The sequence below is a fragment of the Nerophis ophidion genome, linkage group LG06, assembly GCF_033978795.1.
Source record: "Nerophis ophidion isolate RoL-2023_Sa linkage group LG06, RoL_Noph_v1.0, whole genome shotgun sequence".
In the NCBI taxonomy this organism is placed as follows: Eukaryota; Metazoa; Chordata; class Actinopteri; order Syngnathiformes; family Syngnathidae; genus Nerophis; species Nerophis ophidion.
Window position 1 is genome coordinate 12,574,359 of NC_084616.1, and position 27,525 is coordinate 12,601,883.

Consider the following 27,525-nt stretch of genomic DNA (forward strand, 5'->3'; position numbering starts at 1 on the left):
GTGCCTTGCCCAAGGACACAACAGCAGTGACTAGGGTGGCGAAAGCAGGAATCGAACCTGCATCCCTCAAGTTGCTGGCACAGCCACTCTACCAAATGAACTATGCCGCCGATTCAAGTCTCCTTCTAGGGAGCGAGAACGAATGTAATTTATGAAAAATGTTTCAACTTCATGATTATATTGAAGAATCAAGTGTCCTTATAGGGAGCGAGGACAAATGACATGTTTCAACTTATTGATTATATTGAAGAATCAAGTCTCCATCTAGGGAGCGAGGACAAATGTAATCAATCACCATGTACTAACTTCATGATTTTACTGAAAAATCAAGTCTCCATATAGGGAGCGAGGACGAATGTAATTTTTCACCATGTTTCAACTTATTGATTATATTGAAAAATCAAGTGTCCATTTAGGGAGTGAGGACAAATGTCATTTTTCACCATGTTTCAATTTACTGATTATACTGAAGAATCAAGTCTCCATCTAGGAAGCGAGGACAAATGACATGTTTCACCATGTTTCAACTTATTGATCATACCAGTGGTTCTTAACCTTGGTTCGATCGAACCCTAGGGGTTCGGTAAGTCGGCCTCAGGGGTTCGGCGGAGCTTCCACGGTGAAGGTCAAGACACACCCGACTCATCGTGTAAATAAAAACTTCTCCCTATCAGCATTATTATGGATACCCCAAAATAATGTTCCCTCTAATGTTCCATCTGATTTGCAGGTGTGTAATTAGTTGTGAGTTCATGCCCTGTTTGTGTTGTTCTTTGAACAAGGTGATGTTCATGCACGGTTCATTTTGTGCACAAGTAAAAAAAACATATAACTTTGTCTTGAATTTGAAACTTTTTTTTTTCTGCACTAAAGAAGGGTTCGGTGAATGCGCATATAAAACTGCTGGGGTTCGGTACCTCCAACAAGGTTAAGAACCACTGCATTATGTTCTTTACAAGTGTATGAACACTTTTGACCACGACTGTATATTGTATGTTTTCTTAACCTTATTAAGAAAACATATTGTATATAATGTATGTATGTATATGATAAATACTAGCATTACTTGGAATGCTGAGGTTATTTACCATGACGTTGCTGACCAATAAAATAAAATAAACATTTTCTTATCCGGTTTTATTTTCCCCAAGACGGACCGCTGCAGTTACCGTCCAAGGCCACAAGATGGCAGCAGATGTTAGCGCGACAACAGTAGGACGAGACGCTATTTAGACACAAATTCGATTCCCAGAACTGTCACTTATTTAAACGAAGAAAGTAATGTGAGTTTTAACATGTTTGTCGTTTGAAAAAAAAAAAACAGGCTGTTTTCAAAGAGATAATGCGGACCAAAACACATATTTTGACAAACTGCCTGCGGGAACTTGTGACGTCACAGCTCGCTAATGTTGGCCCGAGTTCCTAGTTCTTGTCTGAAAAGAACTGAACGCCTTGCGGTGCCGATCGATTGAAGTGATCGATCAGGAGCATCGTGTGTGCGCACGTCAAAGGTCAGTAATCCGGTTGAAGTGTTTGAGTATTTCGTCACTTTGTTGAAGCTCATCCTCATTAGCATTCAGCTAACCGTTCATTAGCATGAGGCTAGTCCTCGTTAGCGTGGAGAAAATGTCACGTCGAAGTTGTCTTTGGTGTCTTTAATCAACGAACGAAACATTTCTCAGCCTGCTGAGAAAAGCAAAAAACATCAAACTGAAGTGGGCGTGGCGCAGTGGGGAGAGTGGCCGTGCGCAACCCGAGCGTCCCTGGTTCAATTCCCACCTAGTACCAACCTCGTCACGTCCGTAGTGTCCTGAGCAAGACACTTCACCCTTGCTCCTGATGGGTGCTGGTTGGCGCCTTGCATGGCAGCTCCCTCCATCAGTGTGTGAATGTGTGTGTGAATGGGTAAATGTGGAAGTAGTGTCAAAGCGCTTTGAGTACCTTGAAGGTAGAAAAGCGCTATACAAGTACAACCCATTTATCATTTATTTATTTAAGTCTTAGGAGGGAAAATAAAAAGTCCAATTTTTTTTTAAGCTCATTTTTCGAGGACGTCATACAAACATTAGATGCAATTTCAATTCATTGTTCCACGTTGCTATATTTAAATATATATATATGTAACGAGTGTAAGAAATACTTTGGTTATTTGAGTGAAATTCCTGCTATAATATATATATATATATGTATATATAAATATATATATTGTTTTGTTATGCAATGAGAGGTCCAATTGCGCCATCTGCTGGTAGCAAAAAGTTTATAAATATGACCGCAAACCGGAAGTTGTTAGCAGACTTCCCGGACTTTGCTAAAGGTAAGCCACGGTCTGAAATGCTCTGCAAAGTTTTATAAATGACTGTAAAGCTAACTTGAGATTTATTGTAAAATACACAGTTATTTAACAGCAGTTGGAATGCTGTATTGGGGGAATTCTCGTTTTCAATTGGTTGTTGCTCACGTCAAACGTATTACTAGGCCGACCATATTCTGAAATACCAAAAAGAGGACACTTATATTCGTGCCAAGGCCGGGACGAGGTGAAAATTTGCTAATGATACTCGAACTTGCTTTATAAATAATATATTTATTTAAATAAAGCATGTTTTCTCCTCTTGTTGACAGCGGTGTTGGCGCTAGGTATTTTCAAAATGGCGTCTCTTCCCGCCATGTCATAAAAATGGGGTCCCACAGTAAATTTTTGGGGTCCCACATTTTTGGAGGCGTTTTGAAAACAAATGATAAACGTATACATTATCTTGTTATATCTCACATTCTATATTGTGTTTTGGGAAAAAAGGTTGTCATAAACGTTACTTAAAGGCCTACTGAAAGCCACTACTAGCGACTACGCAGTCTGATAGTTTATATATCAATGATGAAATATTAACATTGCAACACATGTCAATGCGGCCTTTTTAGTTTACTAAATTGCAACTTTAAATATCCCACGAGGTATCCTGTTGAAAACGTCGCGGAATGATGACACTTATGTGACGTTATTGGTTGGAGCGAACATTTCAGCCCAGCACCACACACGGCTAAAAGTCGTCTCTTTTCATCGCATAATTACACAGTAATTTGGACATCTGTGTTGCTGAATCTTTTGCAATTTGTTCAATTAATGGAGACTATAAAGACGAATGCTGTTGGTGGAAAGCGGTGGATTGCAGCTGCCTTTAGCAACCAAAACACAGCCGGTGTTTCTTTGTTTGTTGTGAAGCTTTAATTTGGAACAGAGCGGTCAAGAAAACATGTTTTTCTACCACATGTCAACCAGCAAGTTTTTTGGATGAAAAAATTGTGATATTAAGTCGGCTCTTACCGGCCCCACAAGGCCCCTGCCCTGCAACACAATAAATAAAGAAATTGAAAAAACTAGCAGCAGCTGTAAAGTTTAGATCCAAGAAGGAAAGAAGAAAGTGAATGAATGGCTCCCCGGCCCAGGGGCCATTTGCGGCCCGCAGGTAATTTTCTAACGGCCCCATGGCACATTTTAAAATCACGATTGAAAAATTTTTATAACGTAAAAAGTGGTATAAAAGAGCAAACGGGTGAAATGTAACAAGAAAATGTTGCAATGTTGACTCTAATAACACAAAGCTGCCATGCAAGCTGTTTCTTTTTTTTTTTTAATAATAATGAATCAAAATGTCATTATGAATTATTGACCTATACAAGGCTCCAATTACGTCACGTCAGTACAGATAAGAACACATTTTTATTTTGCATTAGCTGGTGGTAGTGCAGGATAAAAGAGCAATAAGGTGCAGATATAAATAAATACTACAGATAAATAAATTGCACTTTTGCATATGCATCCAGGTGTATGGATGTATGTTGTATTGTTGTTACATTCCAGCGAGTTAATCCCTTTTTGGGGGGAATTGAGGGGATTATTTTAATGTGTTCAAGAGTCTTACGGCCTGAGGGAAGAAGCTGTTACAGAACTTCTGCTACGGAGGCTGCGGAACCTCTTTCTAGAGTCCAGCAAGGAAAACAGTCCTTGGTGGGAAGTGGGAGGAGTCCCTGCAGATTTTCTGAGCCCTGGTCAGGCAGCGGCTTTTTGCGATCTCCAAGATAGGAGGAAGAGAAGTCCCGATGATCTTTTCTGCCGTCCTCACCACTCTCTGCAGAGACTTCAATGTACAGATTAGGGTTTTCTCGATACCAAAATTTTGGTACCCAATTTCTTCAAACAAACAATTCAACTATCATTAAAAAATATATATATTTCATTTAAAATGTGTGTAACTTTTCAAGAAAGAAAAGTTTTCTAAGGAAAATTATAGTATTCCATAAATTTGTCAGCATTGCATTAGTTTGATACGTTATCCAAAAATGTAACATTGAAAAATAGGTCTCTTTAGATGACAGACAAGCTGCGCAGTTTTTAACTGCCGCAACCTGGATTTGAACCAGGTTTGCTGTAGCCACAATGCAAAGTACTAACAACTATGTGATCACAGGTGTCAACCATTTTTTTCTACAGAAATTTTACCTCCAACACCTCTGGTTTCAGGTTAAATTGCCAAAGCCTCCCGGGCTTGCCAGGAGTAGAGGCTAGAATTTTCTGATCCATAGTCAGATACATAGTCCCATGTGCCACTTGCAATCTGAACAACTAGTCGGGAGCACAGGGCTGGACTGTAGCTTCTTTTTCTTATTCCACTTAACAACATGATGTCAAAAAAGAAATATTTTCAGATAGCTCACAAACTGACCCACTGCAAGAAACTTTGTTGCTGTGACGGATTCGAATCGGGGTTCCTGCGGCCACAACGCAGAGTACTAACCACTATACGATCACAGCTGTTAATTGTCCTTGCTACAGCTAATTAACCTACATTACTTTGACTCCGGGTTAAAGTACAAAAGTTTGCCGAGGTAGCCAGGAGTCGAATCTAGAATTTTCTGATCCGTATTCAGACGTGTTATCCATTGCGCCACTAGCCCTTGTTCCGGGTCATAACACTGGATATGTAGATTGTTGACGCTTGCAAAAGGGGTTAAACACTGACAATGCAGTGACCATGAAGGAACTCAAACTCACTGAAAAGACCAACTGCGCTACAACAGTCTTAGCTCACAAGTTGTGACGTCACCACTATACGATGTCTTAAAAATTGCAATTTGAACAACACATCGGGAGCACGAGGCTAGACTGTAATTTTTCATTGCTATTCCGCATAACAACATAATGTCAAAAAAGAAATATTTTTAGTTTACACACAAAAAGACCCACTGCGAGAAACTTGGTTGCTGTGACCCGGATTCGAACCAGGGTTCCTGCGGCCACAACGCAGAGTACTAACCACTATACAGCAAATTAACCTACGTAACTTTGACTCCGGGTTAAAGTACAAAAGTTTGGCGAGCTAGCCAGGAGTCGAACCTAGAATCTTCTGATCCGTAGTCAGACACGTTATCCATTGCGCCACTAGCCCTTGTTTAAGTTCTTCTGGTGAGTAACACCGGAGACGAAGATTACTGACTCAGGCAAAAGGGGTTAAACACTGACAATGCAGTGACCATGAAGGAACTCAAACTCACTGAAAAGAAACATGACTGCCCCGTGTGAGGATCGAGCTAATGGCACTAGGGATTTTGAATAATAGGCAAGATTTCCCCCCACAATCACAATTCCTCTTTGAACAGTGACAATGAAGGGATTCCAACCCGCTAAAACAAAAAACACATGCCCCGTGTGAAGATTGAACTCACGACCTTCATACAGACGTGCAACCTACTGCGCTAACGAGGCCATGACAGCAGATGTAGCTCGCCAGTCGTTACGTCACCACTATACGATGTCTTAAAAATTGCAATTTGAACAACACATCGGGAGCACGAGGCTAGACTGTAGCTTTTCATTGTTATTCCGCTTAACAACATAATGTCGAAAAACAAATATTTTTAGATAACACACTAAAAGACCCACTGCAAGAAAGTTAGTTGCTGTGACCCGGATTCAAACCGGGGTTCCTGCGGCCACAACGCAGAGTACTAACCACTATACGATCACAGTTGTTGATCACTCTTGCTATAGCAAATTAACATACGGAACTTTGACTTTGGTTTAAAGTACAAAAGCTGGCCGAGCTAGCCAGGAGTCGATCCTAGAATGTTCTGATCCGTACTCAGACGCGTTATCCATTGCGCCACTAGCCCTTGTTAATGCTGCTCTGGTGAGTAACACTGGCCGCTTAGACTGTTGACTCAGGCAAAAGGGGTTAAACACTAACAATGCAGTGACCATGAAGGAACTCAAACTCACTGAAAAGAAACATGACTGCCCCGTGTGAGGATTGAGCTAATGGCACTAGGGATTTTGAATAATAGACAAAATTCCCCCCAAAAAAATCACAATTCCTCTTTGAACAGTGACAATGAAGGGATTTCAACCCGCTAAAACAAAAAACACATGCCTCGTGTGAGGATTGAACTCACGACCTTCAGATTATGAGACTGACGCGCTACCTACTGCGCTAACGAGGCTATGGGAATAAAACTCACCTCACCAGTTGAGACGTCACCACTATACGATGTCTTAAAAATTGCAATTTGAACAACACATCGGGAGCACGAGGCTAGACTGTAGCTTTTCATTTTTATTCCGCTTAACAACCTAATGTCAAAAAAGAAATATTTTTAGTTAACACACAAAAAAACACACTGCAAGTAATTTGATTGCTGTGACCCGGATTCGAACCGGGGTTCCTGCGGCCACAACACAGAGTACTAACCACTATACGATCACAGCTGTGGACCACGCTTGCTATAGCAAATTAACATACGGAACTTTGACTCTGGGTTAAAGTACAAAAATTTGCCAAGCTAGGCAGGAGTTGAACCCAAACTCTTCTGATTTGCAGTCAGACGCGTTATCCATTGCGACACTAGCCCTTGATGTACTCGTCTCTGCTAAATAACACTGGACCTATAGATTGTTGACTCTGGCAAAAGGGGTTAAACACTGACAATGCAGTGACCATGAAGGAACTCAAACACACTGAAAAGAAACATGACTGCCCCGTGTGAGGATCGAACTCACGACCTTCAGATCATGAGACTGACGCGCTACCTACTGCGCTAACGAGGCTATCAGACTCAAGCTTAGCTCACCAGTTGAGACGTCACCACTATACGATGTCTTAAAAATTGCAATTTGAACAACACATCGGGGGGGCTTCACGGTGGCAGAGGGGTTAGATTAGATTAGATTAGATAGTACTTGATTTATTCCGTCAGGAGAGTTCCTTCAGGAAAATTGAAATTTTCAGCACAATCCCATTCAAGATTAGACAAACATTACAGGGAGACAGAACAGGATCGCTGACGGGTCTGCCGGCTTCCAGCGCCCCTTACAAAAAAGATGAGATACAGGTAAACAAGGGGGCGGGGGGGAATGGGAGAAAAAAATAGAAGTTTAAAATAAAATAAAAAAATCAGTCTTAGCCTGGGCCCTGAAGAGGGGGTGCAGACTGAGGCCAAGGGAAAAAAACAACAACTCATAGCCATAGAACACATCCCTCTTACATGTGTGTAAGAGGGAAACATCAAACATCAAAGAACACAAAGGACAGACATTAAAGACATTAAAGCAGCAGATACAACCAGACACTCATACAGCTATGAATAAAAAGTAAAAGAAACATATCCACTGTGGTGGCCTCTGCGGTGTTCCACGCCATCGTCCGCTGGGGTGGAGGGAGCATGGCCAGAGACAGGAGGGTTAGTGCGTCTGCCTCACAATACGAAGGTCCTGCAGTCCTGGGTTCAAATCCAGGTTCGGAATCTTTCTGTGTGGAGTTTGCATGTTCTCCCCGTGAATGTGTGGGTTCCCTCCGGGTACTCCGGCCTCCTCCCACTTCCAAAGACATGCACCTGGGGATAGGTTGATTGGCAACACTAAAATGGCCCTAGTGTGTGAATGTTGTCTGTCTATCTGTGTTGGCCCTGCGATGAGGTGGCGACTTGTCCAGGGTGTACCCCGCCTTCCGCCCGATTGTAGCTGAGATAGGCGCCAGCGCCCCCCGCAACCCCGAAAGGGAATAAGCGGTAGGAAATGGATGGATGGATGGACAACACATCGGGAGCACGAGGCTAGACTGTAGCTTTTCATTGTTATTCCACTTAACAACATGATGTCAAAAAAGAAATATTTTTAGTTAACACACAAAAAGACACACTGCAAGTAATTTGATTGCTGTGACCCGGATTCGAACCAGGGTTCCTGCGGCCACAACGCAGAGTACTAACCACTATACGATCACAGATGTAGATCACTCTTGCTATAGCAAATTAACATACGGAACTTTGACTTTGGTTTAAAGTACAAAAGCTTGCCGAGCTAGCCAGGAGTCAAACCTAGAATCTTCTGATCCATAGTCGGACGCGTTATCCATTGCGCCACTAGCCCTTGTTTAAATTGATTTGGTAAATAACGCTGGACACGTAGAATGTTGACTCTGGCAAAAGGGGTTAAACACTAACAATGCAGTGACCATGAAGGAACTCAAACACACTGAAAAGAAACATGACTGCCCCGTGTGAGGATCGAGCTAATGGCACTAGGGATTTTGAATAATAATCAAAATTCCCCCCAAAAATCACAGTTCCTCTTTGAACAGTGACAATGAAGGGATTCCAACCCGCTAAAACAAAAAACACATGCCCCGTGTGAGGATTGAACTCACGACCTTCAGATTACGAGACTGACGCGCTACCTACTGCGCTAAATAAATAAATGGGTTGTACTTGTATAGCGCTTTTCTACCTTCAAGGTACTCAAAGCGCTTTGACACTACTTCCGCTAAAGAGGATATGACAACGGATGTAGCTCACCAGTCGTTACGTCACCACTATACGATGTCTTAAAAATTGCAATTTGAACAACACATCGGGAGCACGAGGCTAGACTGTAGCTTTTCATTGTTATTCCACTTAACAACATAATGTCAAAAAAGAAATAATTTTTAGTTAACACACTACAAGTAATTTGATTGCTGTGACCCGGATTCGAACCGGGGTTTCTGCGGCCACAACGCAGAGTACTAACCACTATACGATCACAGCTGTTGAGCAGGATTTCTAAAGGCACATAATTGAACATGTTCATTTCTTTGTTTTTTCAGGGCAAAAAGAAAAGAAAAAGGTAAATGATTTCCTTTCCACAAGAATTAATTTGGTCTGTCTATAAGTTTTTACCTTCATTCGTGTGTGTGTGTGTGTGTGTGTGTGTGTGTGTTGGTGTGTGTGTGTTCTGGCAATGCTTACTTAATGGGGACATCGCTCCGTTTACACAGTCACATTTAGTAGACCTCTGACGGTATGGTGACAAAAAAAATCAGGTTCCCTAAAGGAAAACCTTTTTAAAAGATTTGTTTTAACATTTAAGTGGTGAAACTTTTTTTTTTATGCCTCCACAAGCTGTAGAAAGATGTGGTCCCCACAAGTCCTGATCAACAACTTGGTCCCCATTCCTAATGATAACCAGTGTGTGTGTGTGCACAGGTGGACATCAGTGAGGTGCGAGTGCAAAACCCGCTCATAGAAAACAAATCTGAGAATGAGGCGCCAGGCGTGGAAGTGGTCCCACCAGGACGCCCGTTGGTGGTGACGCAGCCCTCGTCGGAGGACGCCACCACGGGCGTTCCCGAGGAGAACAAGGACGATCCGAGCGATCGACTCCTCACGGTAAACGGCAACTACGTGATGCAGGAGAACGGGAAAGCCGAAGTCCTCTCCTGCCAGGAGTCCCAAAACGGGACTTTGATGAGCGAAATGTCTTTGTCGCCATGACGACCACGTCATTTAGGACCGTGACGCCGATAATTGAAGGCAATTTTTGTCATCTGAGTTAAGTTAAAGTACCCATGATTGTCACACACACACGAGGTGTGGCAAATTCACCCTTGGTCACCCCCTCCCTGGGAGGTGAGGGGAGCAGTGAGCAGCAGCGGTGGCCGCGCCCGGGAATGGTTTTTGGTGATTTAACCCCCAATTCCAACCCTTGATGCTGAGTGTCAAGCAGGGAGGTAACGGGTCCCATTTTTATAGTCTTTGGTTGATGTGAGAAATTGATGGCTAATGCTAATGCTAAAGCTAACTTGCTTGGTTTACTCGTCCTCACCAACAAGGTACATGTACACTATTCTATTCTACTTGTAAAAAGTCAGTTTTGTTTGCTAAAATACTTGACTAGGTGTTATGTATTGAAACTGTTTTGATTTGAACATGTTTGGCTTGAAGGAAAATGTACACACTTAGAAGGTTATTATATACAGTCGTGGTCAAAAGTTTACATACACTTCCAGTTTCCAGTCATTTCTACACCTCTTATTTTGTTGTGACGGAGTGATTGGAGCACATACTTGTTGGTCACAAAAAAAACATTAATGAAGTTTGGTTCTTTTATGAACTTATTATGGGTCGACTGAAAATGTGCTGGGTCAAAAGTATACATACAGCATTGTTAATATTTGCTTACATGTCCCTTGGCAAGTTTCACTGCAAAGAGGCGCTTTTGGTAGCAATCCATAAGCTTCTGCTTGAATTTTGGACCACTCCTCTTGACAAAATGTTGTGGAGTTCAGCTAAATGTGTTGGTTTTCTGACATGGACTTGTTTCTTCAGCATTGTCCAGACGTTTGAGTCAGGACTTTGTGAAGGCCATTCTAAAACCTTCATTCTAGCCTGATGTGGACGACTTTCCCTGTCGTCCTCGGGTTCCACTGACCACCCAGGAAGGACATCTCACTTGAGCAGGTTGGACTCTTTTATTTCCCAATAAAGGCAGTCTTTTACGCTGTCGTCGCTCCCACTGCTCGCTCCTCCGTGTCTCGCTCTCCAGTCCGCTCTTTAGTCTCTCGTGTCTTGCTCTCTCTTGCTTTTTGGTCGCTGTTGCCGTCTCTCCAACTCCTCCTTTGATCCGTCCTCCTTCTCCCCTTTTATACATCATAAGGAGAAATGTTAATTGTTTGCCGGTGCCTGATCCACGCACCTGAATTAGATTACGGCGGCGTCTCTCCCTCTCCGCTCCGCCGCATTCTCCGCCTCCTTGCCGCCATCTTGGGCAGGGCTCCAGCGTGCCCCGCCCCGCCGTCGGCCCGTCGTCTCCGCCTCTCCACACCTGATTTAGCCATTCCTTTACCACTTTTAAAGTGTGTTTGGGGTCATTGTGCTGTTGGAACACCCAACTGCGCCCAAAACCCAACCTTCGGGCTTGTCCTGAAGAATTTGGAGGAAATCCTCCTTTTTCGTTGTTCCATTTACTCTCTGTAAAGCACCAGTTCCATTGGCAGCAAAACAAGCCCAGAGCATAATGCTTGACGGTAGGCGTGGTGTTCCTGGGATTAAAGGCCTCACCTTTTCTCCTACAAACATATTGCTGGGTATTTTGGCTCAATTTTGGTTCATCTGACAAAGATAAAACCTTCTGGAGGAAAGTTATGTGGTCAAACTTAAACGTGTGGACAATGCTGAGGAAACAAGTCCATGTAAGAAAACCAACACATCTATCTGAACTGCACAGATTTTGTCGAGAGCAGTGGTCAAAAATTCAAGCAGAAGCTTGTGGATGGCTACCAAAAGCGCCTTATTGGAGTGAAACTTGCCAAGGGAAAATTTGTAAGCAAATATTAACATTGCGGTTTGTATACTTTTGACCCAGCAGATTTGCTCACATTTTCAGTACACCCATAATAAACTCATAAAAGAACCAAACTTCATGAATGTGTTTTGTGACCAACAAGTATGTGCTCCAATCACTCGATCACAAAAAAATTGAAATTATTGGAAACACAAGACAGCCATGACATACTGAAGAATCAAATGTGCACCTAGGAAGCGAGGAAAAATGACCTTTTTCACCATGTTGTAACTTAAGGATTATACTGAAGAACCAAGTCTCCATCTAGGGAGCAAAGACAAATTACATTTTTCACTATGTTTCAACTTATTGATTATACTGAAGAATCAAGTCTTCATCAAGGGAGCGAGGAAAAATGTCATTTTTCACCATGTTTCAACTAATTGATCATACTGAAAAATCAAGTCTCCAACTAGGGAGCGAGGACAAATGACATGTTTCACTATTGTTCAACTTATTGATTATACTGAAGAATCAAGTCTCCATTTAGGGGTCGAGGACAAATGACATGTTTCACTATTGTTCAACTTATTGATTATATTGAAGAATCAAGTCTCCATCTAGGGAGCGAGAACGAATGTAATTTATATAAAATGTTTCAACTTCATGATTATATTGAAGAATTGTGAATTTTGTGAATTATATTTGTATAGCGCTTTTCTCTAGTGACTCAAAGCGCTTTACATAGTGAAACTCAATATCTAAGTTACATTTAAATCAGTGTGGGTGGCACTGGGAGCAGGGGGGTAAAGTGCCTTGCCCAAGGACACAACAGCAGTGACTAGGATGGCGGAAGCGGGAATCGAACCTGCAACCCTAAAGTTGCTGGCACGGCCACTCTACCAACTGAACTATGCCGCCGATTCAAGTCTCCTTCTAGGGAGCGAGAACGAATGTAATTTATGAAAAATGTTTCAACTTCATGGTTATATTGAAGAATCAAGTGTCCATTTAGGGAGCGAGGACAAATGACATGTTTCAACTTATTGATTATATTGAAGAATCAAGTCTCCATCTAGGGAGCGAGGACAAATGTAATTGTTCACCATGTACTAACTTCATGATTTTACTGAAAAATCAAGTCTCCATCTAGGGAGTGAGGATGAATGTAATTTTTCACCATGTTTCAACTTCATGATTATATTGAAAAATCAAGTGCCCATTTAGGGAGCGAGGACAAATGACATGTTTTACCATGTTTCAACTTCTTGATTGTATTGAAGAATCAAGTCTCCAACTAGGGAGCGAGGACAAATTACATTTTTCACCATGCTTCAACTTATTGATAATACTGAAGAATCAAGTGTCCATCTAGGGAGCGAGGACAAATGTCATTTTTCACCATGTTTCAACTTACTGATTATACTGAAGAATCAAGTCTCCATCTAGGAAGCGAGAACGAATGACATGTTTCAACTTATTGATCATACCAGTGGTTCTTAACCTTGGTTCAATTGAACCCTAGGGGTTCGGTAAGTCGGCCTCGGGGGTTCGGCGGAGCTTCCACGGTGAAGCTCAAGACACACCCGACTCATCGTGTAAATAAAAACTTCTCCCTATCAGCGTTATTATGGATACCCCAAAATAATGTTCCCTCTAATGTTCCATTTGATTTGCAGGTGTGTAATTAGTTGTGAGTTCATGCCCTGTTTGTGTTGTTCTTTGAACAAGGTGATGTTCATGCACGGTTCAGTTTGTGCACAAGTAAAAAAACATAACTTTGTCTTGAATTTGAACCTTTTTTTTTTCTGCACTAAAGAAGGGTTCGGTGAATACGCATATAAAACTGCTGGGGTTCGGTACCTCCAACAAGGTTAAGAACCACTGCATTATGTTCTTTACAAGTGTATGAACACTTTTGACCACGACTGTATATTGTATGTTTTCTTAACCTTATTAAGAAAACATATTGTATATGATGTATGTATGTACATGATAAATACTAGTATTACTTGGAATGCTGAGGTTATTTACCATGACGTTGCTGACCAATAAAATAAAATAAACATTTTCTTGTCCTGTTTTATTTTCCCCAAGACGGACCGCTGCAGTTACCGTCCAAGGCCACAAGATGGCAGCAGATGTTAGCGCGACAACAGTAGGACGAGACGCTATTTAGACACAAATTCGATTCCCAGAACTGTCACTTATTTAAACGAAGAAAGTAATGTGAGTTTTAACATTTTTGTCGTTTGAAAAAAAAAAAAAACAGGCTGTTTTCAAAGAGATAATGCGGACCAAAACACATATTTTGACAAACTGCCTGCGGGGACTTGTGACGTCACAGCTCGCTAATGTTGGCCCGAGTTCCTAGTTCTTGTCTGAAAAGAACTGAACGCCTTGCGGTGCCGATCGATTGAAGTGATCGATCAGGAGCATCGTGTGTGCGCACGTCAAAGGTCAGTAATCCGGTTGAAGTGTTTGAGTATTTCGTCACTTTGTTGAAGCTCATCCTCATTAGCATTCAGCTAACCGTTCATTAGCATGAGGCTAGTCCTCGTTAGCGTGGAGAAAATGTCACGTCGAAGTTGTCTTTGGTGTCTTTAATCAACGAACGAAACATTTCTCAGCCTGCTGGGAAAAGAAAAAAACATCAAACTGAAGTCTTAGGACGGAAAATAAAAAGTCCTATTTTTTTTAAACTCATTTTTTGATGACGTCATACAAACATTAGATGTAATTTCAATTCATTGTACTGCGTTGCTATATTTAAATATATATATATGTAACGGGTATAAGAAATACTTTGATTATTTGAGTGAAATTCCTGCTATAATATATATATATATATATATATATATATATATATATATATATATATATATATATATATATATATAAATATATATATTGTTTTGTTATGCAATGAGAGGTCCAATTGCGCCATCTGCTGGTAGCAAAAAGTTTATAAATATGACCGCAAACCGGAAGTTGTTAGCAGACTTCCCGGACTTTGCCAAAGGTAAGCCACGGTCTGAAATGCTCTGCAAAGTTTTATAAATGACTGTAAAGCTAACTTGAGATTTATTGTAAAATACACAGTTATTTAACAGCAGTTGGAATGCTGTATTGGGGGAATTCTCGTTTTCAATTGGTTGTTGCTCACGTCAAACGTATTACTAGACCGACCATATTCTGAAATACCAGAAAGAGGACACTTATATTCGTGCCAAGGCCGGGACGAGGTGAACATTTGCTAATGATACTCGAACTTGCTTTATAAATAATATATTTATTTAAATAAAGCATGTTTTCTCCTCTGTTGACAGCGGTGTTGGCGCTAGGTATTTTCAAAATGGCGTCTCTTCCCGCCATGTCATAAAAATGGGGTCCCACAGTAAATTTTTGGGGTCCCACATTTTTGTAGGCGTTTTGAAAACAAATGATAAACATATACATTATCTTGTTATAGCTCACATTCTATATTGTGTTTTGGGAAAAAAGGTTGTCAAAGGCCTACTGAAAGCCACTACTACCGACTACGCAGTCTGATAGTTTATATATCAATGATGAAATATTAACATTGCAACACATGCCAATGCGGCCTTTTTAGTTTACTAAATTGCAATTTTAAATATCCCGCGAGGTATCCTGTTGAAAACGTCGCGGAATGATGACACTTATGTTTGTGACGTTATTGATTGGAGCGAACATTTCCGCCCAGCACCACACACGGCTAAAAGTCGTCTCTTTTCATCACATAATTACACAGTAATTTGGACATCTGTGTTGGTGAATCTTTTGCAATTTGTTCAATTAATGGAGACTATAAAGAAGAATGCTGTTGGTGGAAAGCGGTGGATTGCAGCTGCCTTTAGCAACCAAAACACAGCCGGTGTTTCTTTGTTTGTTGTGAAGCTTTAATTTGGAACAGAGCGGTCAAGCAAACATGTTTTTCTACCACATGTCAACCAGCAAGTTTTTTGGATGAAAAAATTGTGATATTAAGTCGGCTCTTACGGGCCCCACAAGGCCCCTGCTCTGCAACACAATAAATAAAGAAATTGAAAAAACTAGCAGCAGCTATAAAGTTTAGATGCAAGAAGGAAAGAAGAAAGTGAATGAATGTTTACAACTGAATACATTAAAGGCCTACTGAAACCCACTACTACCCACCACACAGTCTGATAGTTTATATATCAATGATGAAATATTGTGATATTAAGTCGGCTCTTACCGGCCCCACAAGGCCCCTGCCCTGCAACACAATAAATAGAAAAAACTAGCAGCAGCTGTAAAGTTTAGATCCACGAAGGAAAGAAGAAAGTGAATGAATGGCCCCCCGGCCCAGGGGCCATTTGCGGCCCGCAGGTAATTTTCTAACGGCCCCATGGCACATTTTAAAATCACGATTGAAAAATTTTTATAACGTAAAAAGTGGTATAAAAGAGCAAACGGGTGAAATGTAACAAGAAAATGTTGCAATGTTGACTCTAATAACACAAAGCTGCCATGCAAGCTGTTTCTTTTTTTAAAAAATAATAATGAATCAAAATCAATGTCATTATGAATTTTTGACCTATACAAGGCTCCAATTACGTCACGTCAAATTTTCCATTTTGAGATATTTTGGGGGGAAAATGTTGCATATTTTGTGTCTGCCATATAAAAAACTGAACAGTTTTTTTTAAAGAAGGGCCTAAAATGAACAAACAAAAAACATAAAAAACAATAAAACTTATAATTGATGGATAGATCTGAAGTTCATCTCGAGATTATTGTGTTAAAAGTAAACAGTAAAAAAAATTATATATTATTTTTTAACACTTTAATGAGTGGGACCCTTTTGGGTCTCCAATAATTTTAGTGTGATTTGTTTTTAAGTGTCATTGCTCCAAAAATAATAATTCATTAAAATCAATGGTGTTATGAGTTATTGACCTTTTTAATGCTCCAATTATTCTATAATCTCAAATATTCCACTTGAAAAATTTATTGGGTGAAAATATTGCATATTTTGTGATTTTTCCATAAATAACAGTTTTTTTTTGTTATGACAAAAAGAGCATACAACTTAAGTCTTTAAAATCATTGTATTGACAGATAGACCCTATGTTGATCTAGAGATTTAAAAATGTAATAATAATACTGAATAATGGCACATCTTTTATATTTTTTTGACCAAAATCCTTTGGGGTCCCTGGGATCAAGCCTGAGTGGAGGCCGAAATGTATATTTTTTTACACATATTTTTTATTGTTTTTTAAAATAAAAAATATCAAAATGCTTTGATTTTTCAGTGTGCGGCCCTCAGTGGATAAAGTCTGGACACCCCAGTTGTAGGGTGTACCCCGCCTTCCGCCCCGAATGCAGCTGAGATAGGCTCCAGCGTTCACTGCGACCCCAAAAGGGACAAGCGGTAGGAAATGGATGGATGTTGTAGGTGTATTTATTTCAGTATAAAAGTAAAAAGTGTTTTGCTTGGGTCATGAAATAATGACAATGGTGTGCTAGGGCAGTGGTTCTCAAATGGGGGGTCGTGTACCCCTGGGGGTACTTGAAGGTATGCCAAGTGGTACGTGAGATTTTTATAAAAATATTCTAAAAATAGCAACAATTCCAAAAAACGTTATAAATATATTTATTGAATAATACTTCAACAAAATATGAATGTAAGTTCATAAACTGTGAAAAGAAATGCAATATTCAGTGTTGACAGCTAGATTTTTTGTGGACATGTTCCATAAATATTGATGTTAAAGATTTCTTTTTTTGTGAAGAAATGTTTAGAATGAAGTTGATGAATCCAGATGGATCTCTATTACAATCCCCAAAGAGGGCACTTTAAGTTGATGATTACCCTCATGTGTAGAAATCTTTATTTATAATTTAATCACTTGTTTCATAGGCACCATAAACTGTTAATAATGTTTAGACAAAAGTGTATATTGTATATACTATTTATTATATATATATAGTATTTATATAGGTGTGTGTCTGTCTCTGTGTGTGTGTGTGTGTGTGTGTGTGTGTGTGTGTGTGTGCGTGTGTGTGTGTGTGTGTGTGTGTGTGTGTATATATATATCCATCCATCCCATCCATTTTCTACCGCTTATTCCCTTTCGGGGTCGCGGGGGGCGCTGGCGCCTATATATATATATATATATATATATATATACATATAAATTGTAAATATGTGTGTGTGTATATATGTAAGTGTGTGTGAATTTAAATGTATTATATATAGATAATATATAGCATCTACGCAGCAACCACTGAACTGAATTATATTATATATATTATTGTATTATATATTGTAAATATATATTGTATATGTATAGGGGTGGGACATAATAAGTTTACTTCTTCCCACTTCCTTTTGAGCCAATCTTGACATCTACAAAAGATTAGTCACATGTAATGTTTTCAATGTAGGTGTAAAAATAATGTATGTATATATTTCTTTTGTATTTTATGTCATTCTTTTGTTTTGTTTGCATGGCTCAAAATAAACCATTCATTCATTTTTCAACAAGTTTTTAGTTATTTTTAGATCTTTTTTTTTCCAAATAGTTCAAGAAAGAGCACTACAAATGAGCAATATTTTGTACTGTTATACAATTTAATGAATCAGAAACTAATTACATAGTGCTGTATTTTACTTCTTTATCTCTTTTTTTCAACCAAAAATGCTTTGCTCTGATTAGGGGGTACTAGAATTTAAAAAAAAAATGTTCACATGGGGTACATCACTGAAAAAAGGTTGAAAACCACTGTGCCACAGCATACATACGTTTTATATTTGATGCTTAAATCTCTTCATCAATTTCAGATCTATTCCTCATTTCAAAAATGTTTGAGTTTTTTTTATGCAGTTTTTTTGTTTGTTTTCCGCCCTTTTTTGTCAAAAAAACTACCAGTATGGTTTTTTTGTAATTGTTTTTTATGGCAAACACACACAATGTGCAAAATCTTCCACCAGAAATATTTTTCAAAGTGGAATATTTGATGTGACGTAATGGGAACCTTGGATAGGACAATAATTCATTAAAAAAAATTGATTTTGATTCAATATTATGTTTTGAGCAATGACAGTTTGAAAGAAAAAAAAAACAGCTTTGTTTTATCAGTCAACTTTGACATTTCACCTTTAAGCTTTGTTATTTCACTTTTGTTATGTTTTTGTTTATTTTAATAGTATTTTTTGAGTGTGCCGTGAGTCTTTAAAACATTATGTCTGGGCCGCAAATGGTAAAAAAAAAAACATCCTTTCTGATTTCAATGTGCTAAAAAGACACAAAAAGTGCGTTAACACCGACACTGCTTGACAAGTTGACAGTATAACAAAATAAGTCACACGTATATTCTGTAACATTCACAGTTTTGGAAACAAGTGCAGAGGTAGAAATATTCAAAGTAGCCTCTATATTTTAATTTCCCCTTGGGGATTAATAAAGTATTTCTCATTCTGATTGTACATAACGTAAATATGTAGCGGGGAGGGGGCGCGTCCTGGAAGAGTTAGTGCTGCAAGGGTTTCTGGGTGTTTGTTCTGTTGAGTTTATGTTGTGTTATGGTACAGATGTTCTCCCGAAATGTGTTTGTCACTCTTGTTTGGTGTGGTGCATATGTGTAACAGTGTGAAAGTTGTTTATACAGCCACCCTCAGTTTGACCTGTATGGCTGTTGACCAAGTATGCCTTGATTAACAATCAATCCACACCCTCACTCTCTCGTTCTCCCTGTCTCTGTCCCTCCCTCACAGATGTTTGCGCACACCTTTGTTTTTAGTTTCTTCTTAACCCTGGACGTGCATTGAAGATACACGCAACCCTGACTCAAAATGACGGACATTTGAGGCATTTAAGAAACCCCGCCTGGACCACCCCGCAAAAGAGGACTTATGGTCAGTCTGTGTATTACTATTTTGCACTGAAGGTTTTCTTTCTCCCCTGTAGGCATCGAAACCAGCGGAGGTGTCCACCACATATTGTGTGTATGTGCCTTCTGATCACTCATTGCAGGTAATAATTGTTGCACTTTGTGCGTTTTATGTGACAAGACGTTTATATTCAACTTTTGTATTGTCCGCCATGTTAACATGGGAACAACGTGGCCTGTCATATTCGCTAGTCACCACTAGAGGGTGCTAAAAGTCCATTTAATTATCTGTGTCATGTCTTGTATTTTGTATTTTTCTATTTCATTAAATATGTAAAAAAAAAAAGATGCTGTTGGCTTAAAAAAAAGTTAAAAATATGTCGCATTGAATTAATTGTAATACCAGTAAAGATAAAAGCAAGTTAAAACCACTACGTTAAAAAGTATACTGTTAAAAACCATTGTATTAAGTCACATCTGTAATTGCATTTCATGTAATTGTAAAAATATGAAAATGTTATGTACTTAAGCAGAATTTCCCGCTAACCACATATTGTGTGTATGTGCGTTCTGATCACTCATTGCAGCTACCAGTAAAGAACCACATCATCCAATCCAGCATGTCTGTGGATTCTTGGCGGGACAGGTACACAGCAAGGTGTTGTATGATATCATGAAAACGTAGTTCTTTCCTTTTTTCCCACAGTAAAAATACAAATATCTCCTTTACATATTTTTAATGATAAAAAAAAATGTACTGTTTTAGTTTATTACCGGTAATTAATGACATAAATACATTTAAGTTAATTTCCTATGTGCTGGCACAAATAAAAATGCACCTGATATGTCATCTACATTTATGATGTACATCAAATTATTTTAATATCTTATATTATTTTTAATTTTAAAAAATTGGGGTGAAACTATATAATATAATTAAAAAATGAAGTACAGTTAACAATGCAAATGTTTCCATTATAAAGTCCCATTTTTAGGTATATTTTTACATACAATAATTATTTGTGTTTTGTTAATTGTCTAAGTGTCAACTTAAAAACTGTTTTATTCTTTTTAGGTATAGTTTTAAAGGATTTTTTTAAAAACTATAATTATTTGTAATATGCCAAATTTCTTGTCAACTTTAAAATACTTTTATTGTACGACATTTAACTATAATTAATTTCAAATTATACGTAAAAATGCAATTACCAGCTTTGTAAAAGTAGAATATTTTTCTTAAATGCAATAATTATTTGTATTAATATTACAATTTCCTTAAAGTTCATTATGGTAAATGTATATTTGAATGAAAAACTGTTATTTAATGATATAATTAAAATTGTTGATGACATAAAAAAATGCAATTTTTATATTTGGAAAGCAGGATGTACCAATTATGTTTTTTAATTATATAATATGTTTAAATACAGTAAAAAAATAGATAAAAAAAAAAGGCTTTTATTTTTGCGAAGCAGGATGTTGTACCAATTATGTTATATAATTTAAATTTTTAAATACAGTAAAAAAAAATTGCAATTTTATTTGGAAAGCAGGATGTTGTACAAGTTGTTATTTTATGATATAATTTGAATGTTTAAACTCTGGGAAAATTAAATGAAATTATTATATGTGGAAAGCAGGATGTTGCTCTACCAATTGTTATTTAGTTACATAATTTAATGTTTAAATAGAATAAAAAAAATATATTTGGAAAACAGGATTGTGTACCAATTATGTTATTTAATTATATAATGTTTAAACACAGTATAAAATCCTATTATATTTGTAAAGTGGGATGTTGTACCAATTATGTTATTTAACAATATAATTTAGTTTTTAAATACAGTAAAAAAGGCTATTATTTTAATTTGGATAGTAGGATGTTGTACCAATTGTTATTATATTATATCATTTAAATGTTTAAATACAGTAAAAAAAAAGCAATTATTTTATTTGGAAAGCAGGATGTTATACCAATTATGTTTTATGATATAATTTAAATGTTTGAATACAGTGAAAAAATAAATATATATGTTATTGGAAAGCAGGATATTGTACTAATTATGTTATTTTATGATATAATTCAAATGTTTAAACTCTGTAAAAAACATGAAATTATTATATCTGGAAAGCAGGATGTTGCTCTACCAATTGTTATTTAATTGTATAATTTAATGTTTAAATACAGTAAAAAGTTTAGTTACTATATTTGGAAAGCAGGATGTTGCTGTACAATTTTGTTATTTTATGATATAAGTTAAATGTTTTAAGTACTGTAAAAAAAATGCAATTATTATATTTGGAAAGCAGGATGTTGTACCAATGATGTTATTTCATGGTATAATTTAAAGTTTAATTACAGTGAAAGCAGGATGTTGTACCAACTACGTTATTTTATTATATAATTTAAATGTTTGAATACAGTAAAAAAAAAAAAAGGAAATTATATGTGGAAAGCAGGATGTTGCTGTACCAATAATGTTATTTTATAATATAAATGTTTAAATACAGTTTAAAAAATGCACTTATTCTCTTTGGAAAGCAAGTTCTTGTACCAATTATCGTATTTAATTATATAATTTGTTTAAATACAGTTAAATAAAATTATTATTTTATTTGGAAAGCAGGATGTTGTACCAATTATTTAATTCTATAATTAAGTGTTTAAATAAATTACAAAAAATGCTAATATATTTGGAGAGCAGGATGTTGTACCAATTATGTTATTTTATTATATAATTTAAATGTTTGAATACAGTAAAAAAAAAAAAGCAATTTTATTTGGAAAGCAGGATGTTGTACCATGTTATTTTATTATATAATTTGAATGTTTAAACTCTGTAAAAAAAAAAATATATATATATATATATATATATTATGTGGAAATCAGGATATTGCTGTTCCAATTATGTTATTTTATAATGTAATTTAAATGCTTAAATAAAGTAAAGAGTGCAGTTATATTTGGAAAGCAGGATTTTGCTGTACAGATTATTTTATTTTATGATATAATTTGTTTAAATACAGTAAAATAAAAATGCAATTATTCTATTTGGAAAGCAAGTTGTTGTACCAATTATGCTTAGCATAATTAGGCATAGCTCGGTTGGTAGAGTGGCCGTGCCAGCAACTTGAGGGTTGCAGGTTCGATTCCCGCTTCCCCCATCCTAAGTCACTGCCGTTGTGTCCTTGGGCAAGACACTTTACCCACCTACTCCCGGTGCCACCCACACTGGTTTAAATGTAACTTAGATATTGGGTTTCACTATGTAAAGCGCTTTGAGTCACTAGAGAAAAGCGCTATATAAATATAATTCACTTCACTTCACTATTCAATTGTATAATTTATTGTTCAAATACAGTAAAAAGCAGGCTGTTGTACCAATTACGTTAATTATATGATTTAATGTTTAAATACAGTACAACAAAAATGAAATGATTACATTTGGAAAGCAGGATGTTGTCCCAATTAGTTTTTTTTATGTTATAATTTAAATACTGTAAAAAATGGAAAGCAGGATATTGCTGTACCAATTATGTTGTCCAATTATATAATTTGAATACAGTAAATAGTGCAATTAATATATTTGGAAAGCACGATGTTGTTCTACAAATTATTTTTTTTAATTATATAGTTTAATGTTTGAATACAGTGAAAAATGCTCTGATTACATTTGGAAAGCGGGTAGCATTTGTATAGTAAGAAAGGTTAACTGGGGGTTTAGGAACAAACGCCCCAAATAATTCACATTTTTGTCTTGAATGAAATTTTATTGAAGTAAAACTATTTGTTGGAGAGAAGGAAATATAATTTACATGTGTATAAAAAATAATTTCTTTACATAAAACATCTTTGGTGTATTAAAGTGCGTCAATGCTTTAAGTCCACAAGGGCTTTGCTCAGTGGTTCTGGGTGTAAGAGGCGGGGACCACCAGGGCGCCCCTGGAGGCCCACTCCGCCCACATCCTGCCCGCGGTCTGATACGTGTGCTCCGTCTTTGCCGACTCTGAGGTGGCGGTCTCGGCCAGGGACCAGATTTTGGGTTTGGGCGTGTCTTTGCCGTCCGGAGGAGTTTCCACAGGCGGAGGCTGCGAGGTCGCCTCCGAAGTCTTCTCCTGGGCTCCTTCTGCAGGATGCTCCTCTTCCTCCTCCTCCTCTTCATCGCTCTCCTGCTCCTCGTCCTCCTCGTCAGACTTTGACCTGGAGGAGGCCCAGCTGACCCGGTTCTCCTTCTTCAGGCGGCGGCGGGCGTTGGCAAACCAGGTGGAGACCTGCGTCAGGCTCATCTTGGTGATGATGGCCAGCATGACCTTCTCACCTTTAGTGGGGTAAGGGTTCTTCAGGTGCTCGCTGAGCCACGCCTTCAGCGCCCCTGTACTCTCGCGGGTGGCCACCTTGGCACCCCCGCGTCCAGGGTCCTCGGCCGTGCCAGCCCGGTAGGGCGAGAAGAAGGGACCCCCGCGTGCCAAAAGAGCGTGGTGGTGGTAGGGGGAGGTCTTCAGGTCGAAGCCATTGCCCTGAAACCAGAAAGAAACGTCAACATTTCCACAAATTCAATCTAAAGTATTTTATTGGTCGTCAACTATTTGTTGTTTTACCTTTTTTACTTTTCTTAAGTGTCTTTTTTTTTCCGATAACATCTTATTTTATTATACATGTGCTAATTTTATTTTATATTGAATGTACTGTAATATTTTGTTTGTTTATTGAAGTACATATTTTAATGTAAATATATTTTATATTTATAAAGTTAACTGATATTTTCTACACTTTTTATTTTATTATATGCTGTATATTTGTACTTTTAATTTATTAGTATTGTATACTTATTTTTATTCAATTTAATGACTTTGTATATATTTCTATTGTATGTATTTATATTTTTATATTTATAATTTAACTGATATTTTTTGCACTTTATTTCATTTTATACTGTAATATTCATACTTTTAATTTATCATTCTATATTTTTTTCATTCTATAATTATTTTTACAGTTTTTTATTGGATTATATACATCTTAAAATTGTTCTATGACATTTATTTTATATTTTAAATGTTATTTTGTACATTTTCAACTTTTACATTTATATTATATATATATATATATATATATATATACACACATTTTTTTCTGAATGTAAAGTTTTTGTTCACTTTTTGTTTTTTTATATTTACTTTTTCTAATAAGATATTTAATATTAGTTTAACTGATATAATCCAACTTTTAAAATGTGTCTAATGTGTGTATACATATACAAGCTTATATATATATATAAATATACACACACAAACATATCAATGTGTGTGTGTATATATATATATATATATATATATACCAGCGACCCCTAAAAGGGAATAAGCGGTAGAAAATGGATGGATGGATGGACACACACACATATTCGTTTTATATATATATATATATATATATGTGTGTGTGTGTGTGTGTTATTTGTCATATTCATTTGATTCTATTTCATTAGATTTCGATTTTTTTAAAAGCAGATATGAATTACTTTTTAGTCACTTTTGTTAATCGGTGTGTTATTTCTTGTTTTTAAGTGTATTTTATACACTTTGGAAATGATTTAACAAAAAATATTACCAAATATATATTCATTGCTTTCCAATTAAAAAAATAAAATAAAATATGGAGCGGCGCCTTACACAAAAAGTTGTTTCAGATAAAAATAAAGAGTTGTACATAAAGGCAACCAATAGATTGGTAAATGCTAATTATTATTATGATGTAAATATGTCATTATTTTAACAGTACAAGCTATATAGAAACTATTTTACCATTCCGCTGTAAAATAAAGTTGTCCATTTATGTTCGCTTAACAGTGCAACACATTCAGGTTGAGTAATGTTTTATTATTATTTTAAACCAAGTGTATTTCAAGTATTGACTATTTATGCTCTTCAGTATTATTATTTTTGGCTTGCACATCTTTTCTAATCTTTACGGTAGTTTCCTTCCTATATTGTACAGGATTGCTTATTATTTTTATTGGATAGTAGTCTTTTTATTTCAATTGTTAGTTCTTTTCTTTATTACCTCTTGTGTTATTTATTCATCCCACTACCGCACCTTAAATCCCGTTATATGCAAATATAATGACAATAAAGTCGAGAAATAAAAGTTTTATTTTATGTTTAATGTGAAACGCGGACATAAAAAAAAATTTTAAAAATAAAAAATATTTCGACATAAGTCAAAAATATTTTTCGTTCGGTTTTGTGAAATTAAAAATGGACGAGTTGTGTCACGTGGGATACATCCATTACCGTAAAACTGAGAATAGCAGCGCAAGTGAAAGAGTCGTTGAGCTGACTAAAAGTGTGTGAGAACTCACCAAGTGTGCGAGGTGTCTGTGGTGGTGTTGTTGTGCCGCCAAGGGGATGAAGTTGTATCCGTGTAGTCCGGAGTAAGTGACGGGCACGGCGGCCGCCAGGGTTGCCAGATGCTGCTGCTGGACCCCCAGCACCGGCAGCTGGTAGCCGGGGGCGCCCAGGCCGAGTCCCGGCACGCTGCGGTCCAGGAAGAAGGCTCCGAAGTCGGCTGGTGAGGCTGGCATCGTCCCTGCTAGTGTGAATAATAGCAATAATAATAATGATGATGATAACAACAGCAGTGAGGAGGTTCGAAAGTGGGCTTTACAAAGTGTATCAGCAGCTTTTATACAACAGCTGCCAGCGGGGGGCGGGGCTTAAAGGGGAGGGGGGGGGTGATGTTGATTGACAGGTCGGTAAAAAAAAAAAATCAGCTTTGACAAAATCCCATCAAAGCTTCTTTTAAGATCACATTTGCATTTATGTCAACTTTTATCCGCTTTCTTTCACTTTCATTTATACTTTTAATTTGTTACTCTTAATAATTGATTATCTAATTGTAATTTAAGTACACTCGAGTTTGAATGGTACTTCATTTAGTGTTTTTTTTACTTAACTGTATTTTTTTAAATCTGATTTTATGACCTAATGAGAGAACATTTCTAGCTTGACGACATGTTATTACAATGGACTAAAATAATGTTAAAATATCAAGTGGGCTAGATTATAATATATTCATCATATTTGTGACATTTATCAGATGAAAGAGAGAAAGTAGTTGTTTATTTATTTAAATATATCTATATGTATATATATATTTTTTTTTTAAACTATGTTTCATTTTGATTTTATTTATTTTTTTAATATTTATCCCAAAAATATTTTGTATACAAATATATACAGAAATACAAATTCGTATACATATTTATATCTTTGTATTGTATATATATATTTTAATTTGAGTCAGTTAAAAGTACACGTGAAAAATATTTTGTTTTATGACTAGAAGAGAACATTTTAACATTTGACTAATAGTTTTGTTACTCATCGTTTAATTGAATATGTAATTGTACTTCATTTGAAGTGTTTGTTGTTGTTTTTCCAACTTGACTACATGTTATTACAAGACTAAAATAATGTTAAAATATTTAGTGGTTACCACAAAGCAACTGCTAGTTTGAATACAACACTGACATCATATTTGTGACATTTATCAGATGAAATAGAGATAGCAGTTGTTGTTTTTTTGTAGTTTTTTTAACTACAGGTAATTTGTTTCATTAAAAAAAAAATGTTTATATATTTATTCAAACAAATATATTGAAATACAAATTTGTATACATATTTATATTAATATCTTTGTATTCTATATAAATAGCCATATATATTTTAATTTAAGAGTCAGTTAAAAGTACACGTGAAAAATATTTTATTTTATGACTAGAAGAGAACATTTGAACATTGAACGAGTAGTTTTAATTTGTTACACATCGTTTAATTGAATGTTGTATCTAATTGTAATTTAAGTACACAAGTTTGAATAATACTTCATTTGAAGTGTTTTATTTTCTTAATTGCTGTATTTAAAAAAAAAATAATCAGATTTTATGACCTAAAAGAGAACATTTTCAACTTGGCTAAATGATTATATTTGAATTATGTTTTCACAACAGACTAAAATATTGTTTTAATATTAAGTAGTAGCAATATTATAATAT

The 27,525-nt window shown here is 36.8% G+C and overlaps 1 protein-coding gene, 1 long non-coding RNA gene and 5 other non-coding genes across 10 annotated transcripts; 1 reads left to right on the forward strand and 6 right to left on the reverse strand.

Moving 5' to 3' along the window:
- The first annotated feature begins 2,291 nt into the window (after positions 1 to 2,291).
- On the forward strand, positions 2,292 to 24,240 carry LOC133554213 (uncharacterized). 4 transcript variants are annotated; one of them, XR_009807078.1, is made up of 5 exons: positions 2,292 to 2,317; positions 16,894 to 17,012; positions 19,359 to 19,617; positions 20,062 to 20,120; positions 23,714 to 24,240. It is a non-coding gene; the product is annotated as an uncharacterized LOC133554213 (long non-coding RNA). The 4 variants fall into 4 exon arrangements; XR_009807077.1 differs by lacking the exon at positions 2,292 to 2,317 and adding an exon at positions 13,722 to 14,052 and having other exon boundaries at positions 20,062 to 20,132; XR_009807075.1 differs by lacking the exon at positions 2,292 to 2,317 and adding an exon at positions 13,722 to 14,052.
- On the reverse strand, positions 5,375 to 5,447 carry trnar-acg (transfer RNA arginine (anticodon ACG)). Its single transcript has one exon. It is a non-coding gene; the product is annotated as a tRNA-Arg (tRNA).
- Positions 6,426 to 6,498, reverse strand: trnam-cau (transfer RNA methionine (anticodon CAU)). Its single transcript has one exon. It is a non-coding gene; the product is annotated as a tRNA-Met (tRNA).
- Positions 6,692 to 6,763, reverse strand: trnah-gug (transfer RNA histidin (anticodon GUG)). The gene has a single exon. It is a non-coding gene; the product is annotated as a tRNA-His (tRNA).
- On the reverse strand, positions 7,030 to 7,102 carry trnam-cau (transfer RNA methionine (anticodon CAU)). Its single transcript has one exon. It is a non-coding gene; the product is annotated as a tRNA-Met (tRNA).
- On the reverse strand, positions 9,007 to 9,078 carry trnah-gug (transfer RNA histidin (anticodon GUG)). The gene has a single exon. It is a non-coding gene; the product is annotated as a tRNA-His (tRNA).
- Positions 23,225 to 26,620, reverse strand: irx7 (iroquois homeobox 7). Its single transcript, XM_061902679.1, has 2 exons — positions 25,831 to 26,620; positions 23,225 to 23,992 (listed from the first exon to the last, which is right to left on the reverse strand). The coding sequence occupies exons 1-2, from the start codon at positions 26,050 to 26,052 to the stop codon at positions 23,375 to 23,377; spliced, it is 840 nt and encodes a 279-aa protein (XP_061758663.1). The 5' UTR covers positions 26,053 to 26,620; the 3' UTR covers positions 23,225 to 23,374.
- Positions 26,621 to 27,525: the final 905 nt, after the last annotated feature.

Excerpts from the sequence above, each read along its gene's own strand:
- irx7 (XM_061902679.1), bottom strand. The coding sequence starts at position 26,052 with ATGCCAGCCTCACCAGCCGACTTCGGAGCCTTCTTCCTGGACCGCAGC. Across the intron at positions 23,993-25,830 it reads ACAGACACCTCGCACACTTG|GGCAATGGCTTCGACCTGAA; the intron begins GTGAGTTCTCAC and ends TTCTGGTTTCAG.